Below are 7,648 nucleotides of genomic sequence, written 5' to 3' on the forward strand. Positions count from 1 at the left end.
TTTTGTTGATTGTCTGTTATAACTGTTTTAATACAGTCGACTATATTAGTAGGCTATTCGACTGAGAATGACAGAAAACTATAAATAGGACAGAACACGAATTGTTCTGAGACTTTTGTGATCTAACATTTTCATTATCCTGTTTCAAAGAAAATTCTCAGTTTTGGAAGCTCCAAGAATTCTCCAAGAAGACGGTGGTGATCTTTCTTGAGAGAGATTCAGATTGAGGAGTCTTTTGCGCACACTGTTTGATCAACATCTACACAAAGAAGGTGCTTCTGGTTTAATTCTGTAGGCTTGGCATCCTGTGAAGACTGTTGTATTTGATTGAAGGCTTGGCAACCTATGAAGTCTGTTGTGATAGGCTTGGCAACCTGTGAAGCGTGCTGTGATAGACTTGGCATCCTGTGAAGAGTGCTGGTTACACGTTGAGGATTGTTCGACGTGGGTTCAGATTGCAGAAGAGGGGATTCTTGCTACAATTATGGTTTTGTGTGTGCAACTATATTTGGTTTTGGGTTAGAGAGGAGATTTATATTTTTGTGTGGTGCTACTATAAATTCCTTGTTGTAAAAACCGCAACCATTATAGTGCATTTGCTTCCAAGATTGGAAGGACACTGGATATAGGCATTGTTGGTCGGACCAGTATAAAAACCAGTGTTTGATTTTCTCTATCCCTGCACTCTTTATTTCAGTCGACTTTAATTGTTTAGCAGTCAACTATGTTTTTCTGCTGCATTGAATTTTTCATTACTTACATTTCAAGGAAAGATCAAAAGCTTTGAATTTTCATTCCAAGATTGCGAAACGATTTTGTTTTTGAACAAACACCAATTCACCCCCCTCTTGGTGTAAAACGAAGCCTACCTATTTCTCAACAATTGGCACCAGAGCTGGTTTTCATAAGATATTTGAAAATTTAGTCGACTCTATTTTTATTCTATTCGACTATAAAACCTGGGGATGGCTTCATGTTTTCAAAATTTTTGTGAAGGTGCTTCAACAAACAGACCACCTCTGTTTGCTGGTGAAAATTACCCTTTTTGGAAAATTCGAATGCAAATCTTTCTTGAATTGCAAGATAAAGGAATTTTGGATGCCACTTTGAATGGTCCATATGTGCTTACAAAAACTGTTGACAATGAAATTGTTTTAAAACATTTTACTAAGTGGACTGTTGATGAAAATAGAAAAGCTTAGTATGATGTTAAAGCTAGGAATATAATTGTCTCTGCACTGACAATTGATGAATTTTTTTAGGATATCTCAATGCAAATCTACAAAGGAAATGTGGGATGTTCTAGAGGTAACACATGGAGGCACGGATGAAGTCAAGAGAGCCAGAAAGAATTCGTTGATACAAGAGTATGAATTGTTCATAATGAAGGCTGGTGAAAACATCTATGATGTCCAGAAACAATTCACTCACATTGTAAATCACCTGATGGCTCTTCGCAAAGTGTTTGATAAGAAGGAGATCAATATCAAGATTTTGAAAAGTCTGAACAGGAATTGGCAACCAAAAGTCACTGCAATCTCTGAATCCAAAGATCTTACAACTATGAATATGGCTACCTTGTTTGGCAAGTTACGGGAACATGAGTTATAACTTGGTAGACTGAAGGATGAAGAAGAGATTGAAGAAAAGAAGTTCATTGCTCTGAAGGCTGCAAACAAGAACAACACAGAAACAAAGATGGACGACAAAGAATTGTAAAATTAGCAGCACCACCGCAACCACAAGTGGACATTGCAGTATGGAAACGAACTTTTAATTTTCTTTTTAGTTTTAATTTTCCTTTTAAACAATAAAAATAATGAAAATTATTGAACACACTTCATTTTGTAATTCGGTTTTGGAGGTCAATGTCAATGTAATGTATATGCCATCTCGTGACGTGCATAGGTGTCCTGATATTTATCTCTTAATTTCTAGGCTTAAATGAGAGAGAAAAAAAATTCAAACTAAGAAAAAGCTGGGACATATCAAGAAAAGCATAGGAGAGAGAAGAAAAAGTGAAAATTTATTTGCCATGAGAGTTAACTTCGTTTTTGTCCATTTAATGGAAGTGACTCAATTCATACAATTTTGATAACTTTGGGACTTAATGTCTACACTTTTAAAACCGGGTACTAAACTGAAAATTACCACTAAATATAGGGACCAAAAAAGCATTTAAACCTAAGAATAAAATAGTCTTAAAATAGTGAATATTTGTATTTTTTCAAAAAGAAGAAAGTAAAAAATAAATATAAAATAAATGTAAAATAATTATGTTTATAAAAGGTTTAATACATCTTTTGGTCCCATCTTTTGCGGTTTTTGTTCAAAATGATCCCACCTTTGGAAAAAAATCACTTTGGTCCCATATTTCATTAAATGTTGTTCAAAATGGTCCCTATGGCGGACGACGTTAAATTTTTAATGGTGAAGTTGCTAGTGTGGCAAACGTCTATCCACCTGTTTAAAATTTATATGACGTGGCTTTTTGAAAATATTTAAGGGTAATTAAAAAAACCCCTAATTAAAATCAAATTAGGAAATTAGGGTAATTAAAAAACCCTCAACCCTAATTGTTTTTAGAATTGACCCCGGGCAGAACACTGGGTTCTCCATTCACAAGAGCAGTATATCGCCGACCTCGGACTTTAAGCAGTCGCACAGTTCGTTTCTGGGGAGACCCTGGAAGGAGTATTCGAGATCGGTGGTGATGGAGAGTAGAATCGACGAAGTGATTGCGGCGAAAGGGTGGGTGGCGTGGCCTGGGTAGGGAAGCTCCGTTTTGAAGAGTTTGTATTTCACGGAGAACGACAATGAAGGAGGTGGTGCTGGAACCGCAGGGAGGGTGTAGTGGCAGGGTTTTCATGTTCTTAAGGCTGAAGATGCTTCCAAATTCACTGTTGCTAATTTTATTACTGGAAACTTGTGGATTCCCTCCACTGGAGTTAATTTCATTTCAGGGCTTAATTAACTCTACAGTACAGCATTAAGAAGAAGAAAAACAAGATGATGAAAAGTGGCAGTAAGAAAATTGTCAAAACTGTCAATGTTGAACTACCACCTTCAAGCAATCACCACTGACGTGATCTCCAATCGCGACAAATGAACAACAGATGAACAACCCAAAGCCTTCTCTCCAATCGCGACAATTGAAAAACAATTAGGGTTGGGGCTTTTTTAATTACCCTAATTTTCTAATTTGATTTTAACTAGGGGTTTTTTATTTACCCTTAAATGTTTTCAAAAAGTCACATCATATAAATTTTAAACAGGTGGATAGATGTTTGCCACGCTAGCAACTTCACCGTTAAAAATTTAACGCCGTCTGCCATAGGAACCATTTTGAACAACATTTAATGAAATATGGGACCAAAATGATTTTTTTCCGAAGGTGGGATCATTTTGAACAAAACCCCCAAAAGATGGGACCAAAAGATGTATTAAACCTTTATAAAAATATATTTTTTTATTTTTCTATATGAAAAGTTGAATTCTTACAACTCTTATCAACGTAACCCAAATCAACACAAAATTAAATTCAGCTTCATGGAATAAATTTTAAAATAAAAACACATTAACTTCAGTTAAACAAGCTAAACTATTTCGGTAAAAAAAAATAATTTAAAAGTTAATGATGAATAGTTAATTCTACTTAAAATTGACCTTCAAAAATCGTTTATAATAACAAATTAATATCCATAATTTCAGAGTTTCATATGCATTGGAAGCAAATCCAACACTAAAAACTTTTTAAAGGCAGCTTTTTATGGTATAGAGTCATTTTGTGCTCTCTAATTATAACTCAGAATAACTTTGAACTAGAACGGTAATTAATAAAAAGTACAATGATACCAAATCATACTAGAATCATATTATAAATACATTTATTTTTAAATCTCATCATTATAATCTCTCTAAAATTTGAAATATCTAGTACTAGACATTCATATTCGAACCACATGAGCAAACCCTACCAACCATGTATACCATTTTTTCTATCTTCACGACACTAAAAACAAACAATATAACACTATAACCCAGTAAACAATCTTCCCACACTCCCTAGAAGGAAACATTCAAATTGGAAACAGTGTAAGATAGGATAAGTAACTAAACGAACCACTATGTTAATTTAACTCAACAGTAGTGGGAAACATAAATGTTGTATTCAATGGTAGACCTCGTTTTCGGATCAAGAAAAATGGTATTAGTCTCTGCATATCCCGTGGCAAATCTGAACACTCCAGTGCCTCCAATTACCGGAATCTCCCTGATGTTTTGGGTGACGCGGTTCCTCCCCAACACAGTGATGGTGCTCCCATTGTACTTCCCTTCGGTTAACACGAAGTTCAGAACCACCAACAAGATAAACTCCCTCTGCGACGTTCCTGCAACCAAACCCTCGATTCTTCCCACCACCTTGGAGGTTGGCTCCGGTCCCACTGTCAAGGCGGTGTCCATGAACCCCACCGCGCCGAATAAGGTGCTGGAGTTGTACTTGGGTACAGGCGGAACCACGAAGACGGAGGTGGGGTTGCTTCCGGCGAACCTCTCGTGGAAGTAGAAGCGGAAATGGCTAAAACTGAGTTTTTCCTTTAAACCTAATGCCTTGGGGTCTGGTGAACCTACGAAACCTGTGTTTGTGTCTCGGGCTGTGGTGAAAGTGAGGGTGGTGTAGAAGATGAGAAGGGTGAGAATGAGGAATTGGGTAGCCATGGTTGATGAAGATTGTTCTTGTGGCAATGGTGTGAGAAGATGATGAAGAGAGAAAGAACTGCATGAGGATAATTTTGATTCCATGTTTATTTATATATCAAAACTTAACTCGGACAATAGTTGGGTTAAGATTAATTTAATTGTTTAACATCAAATGTGAATCTTAATATTATACATAATTAAAATTGTAAAATGAATACGAAATTTAATCACAGTATATTTTAAAATAATGGTATCCTTACTAATATAATAATATATATCATTATATTGAATAAAAATATCAATAAATAGTTATTAAAAAGCCTTATGATTTCGAAAAATATAGGAAATTTTAATCAATGACACAAAGTGAATCTCTCATCAAAATACTTCTCATGAATTTTTAAAACCATAATAAGACAATTATATGCTTAAATAATCCGAAATAAATTTTAGGGGGAATTATGGGAAATTATAATTAAAAGTAATAAATTTAGCATATACAAAACATCAAATTGTAAATAAATAACGTAAGAGATATAAAAATAAATGTAAGAACAGTGAACAAAATTACATTCTTCTTATTTATTGTCTTTGCAAAATTGCTAATTTTGTAAAGCGGGTTTGACTTTTAAGGTGTTTTGATAAGGAAAAAAACATCATGGACACCAATAATTATTATTTGTAGAAAAATGGTGAAAATAAAAATTATTTTTTGTATTTATAAAGAAAAAGATTAAAAATAACGAATAATAGTTTTAAATAAGTATAAAAACCTTTTAGGTGTCCAAAAGTATCGTTGTGAGACTTAAAATTAAAATAGTGCCAGATATCTGAATTATAAATATCTTATTAATATTATATTATTCTTCTTCTCTTTTTCTAATGTTGTGTTGCATATATAATTTTCATACATATACTAATTTCTTTTTATGTCTTACTACCTTAACAATTGTTTTTGGTTACCATATCCTTCTAAATTAATGAGAAATTTATTACCGTAATAATACTAAAGGTTATTAATTTAAAATTTGTAAATCAACTATTATTCTTAGGTTTAATAAAATTTTAAGTATATTACCGTAAGTGTTTAAAATATGTTTTTACTTTTATTTATGTATTATGTTTTTTATTTTATTTTTATCGAAACATTTTTGTGTTGATTGGTGAAATAGAGGATATTAGAAAAAATTAATATAAGAAAAAAAAGATAAAAATAACTATGATACCGTCTAGTAATTACATTAATTAAATGACAAGATATACAGGACAAATAAAAAAAATATTATTTAATTATATATTATAATAAAAATTTATTTTAAATATTTAAAATTATAAATTACTTAAGTTTTGATTAATTATTATTATTGTGATTATTATTTTAATAAGAATGTGGAACAGTTATGTTCAACGAGAAAAACATCACATCCAAGTTAATGTATTACTATTATTTAATTCACTCAAGTTAACTAGTTACTTTAAATTAAATACTTAAAATTGTTGACAAAAATATAATATATCAATAAAATAAATTATATTTTAGGCTTAAACTATTTTGAGTTGTTGGATGGTGACCTTTTACACTGTAAAATTTAATTGTTTATTACAACCAAAATAAAACTATTATTTTTTCTGTCCTGTTTTAACTTGTAAGCATTACTTATGTTAAGGTCGTAACTTTGATATATACTGCGCACATAATAAATTGTTGCTATAAATTATTATTTTACTTTTTCATATGTTTACTTCAAACTAATTTTTATAATTAAGACCTCTTATGTATTCCCACAAATTATAAAGAAAAAACTAAGGAAAATTTTAAAAAAAGAACAAGTCCCTTTGCTTACTGCTAAAGCTAATGAATGAACCCAACGTGTTTTGTTTTCAATAAAAGCCGGTCAGATATGCAACTCCAGTTGGGTTTTACTATTAACAAATTGATAATGTTGCCCTGATACTTAAACGCGGGTGAGTTTCAAAAAATTTATAAAAAAAATAGGTAACTTATATTTGCAAGAATACCTTTAAAATGAATAAGTCGTATTTATGAATAAGTCCTATGTGTAACATACTTTTAGTTTAAATAAAATAGGAATTATATAAGAACAAATCATATGGAGAACCAGAATATAAAAACACCCTACTTCTCTTATTGTTGAATACACTGTCATACATGAATACATAATATATAACATTCAACATAACAAAGGAACAGTACAACAAATAACTGTCAAAACTGACTTTTAAAACTTTGATTTAATTCCTAGAACTCCTCCTTAAGTCAAAATTTTAAAAACACTTAACAGATTCTTTCAAATTTATGAACCTTTCAACCTTTAAAACCTTGGTAAACAAATCTGAAAGCTGCACCTTTGATTTTCAGTATTTTATTTAAAGTTTTGCAACATTAGCTTGTTCACACAAGAAATGAAACCGAGTCTTTGTAAGAAAAATACTGACCAAAACTCAAACCGCAATTCCCGAGGTGTGTAGATCATTGTCTTTAAGGACTTATCCAGGGTGTATTGTGCAAGTCCCTCATGATACAACAAGAACTTCTCGAAAATATTGGAGGATACACATAGTACTAGAACGGAAAGATCAGGAGAAGAAGAACGACCCAAGCGCCATTGCGAGGTACCAAGAAAGACGAGAACACCGCCTGAGTTGCGTCATCGTAGAGGCGACGTCTTCGCCACCAAGAGGCCACCTTCAGACCACCTTCTTTGCACAAGATGGAGGATCGAAACGAAAAAGAAAGTAAGAGAACCCTACTGTTCGCGAGAGAGGCACCGAGAAAAAGAATTGGGGAAAGTGCTTTCCACCCTAAACATGGTCTTCTGACTCCAAAAAGAAAAAAAAAAACGAATCCCCCAAATTAAAATAAATTCCAAAACCCTAATTTTTTTTATTGTAATTGCCATTAATTAAAACCCTACTTATTATATAC

The 7,648-nt window shown here is 32.4% G+C and overlaps 1 protein-coding gene across 1 annotated transcript; it reads right to left on the reverse strand.

Moving 5' to 3' along the window:
- Positions 1-3,963: 3,963 nt before the first annotated feature.
- On the reverse strand, positions 3,964-4,848 carry LOC106755110 (dirigent protein 22-like). The gene has a single exon (XM_014637207.2). The coding sequence runs from the start codon at positions 4,801-4,803 to the stop codon at positions 4,141-4,143; it is 663 nt and encodes a 220-aa protein (XP_014492693.2). The 5' UTR covers positions 4,804-4,848; the 3' UTR covers positions 3,964-4,140.
- Positions 4,849-7,648: the final 2,800 nt, after the last annotated feature.

The sequence above is a fragment of the Vigna radiata genome, unplaced genomic scaffold, assembly GCF_000741045.1.
Source record: "Vigna radiata var. radiata cultivar VC1973A unplaced genomic scaffold, Vradiata_ver6 scaffold_261, whole genome shotgun sequence".
Taxonomy (NCBI): Eukaryota; Viridiplantae; Streptophyta; class Magnoliopsida; order Fabales; family Fabaceae; genus Vigna; species Vigna radiata.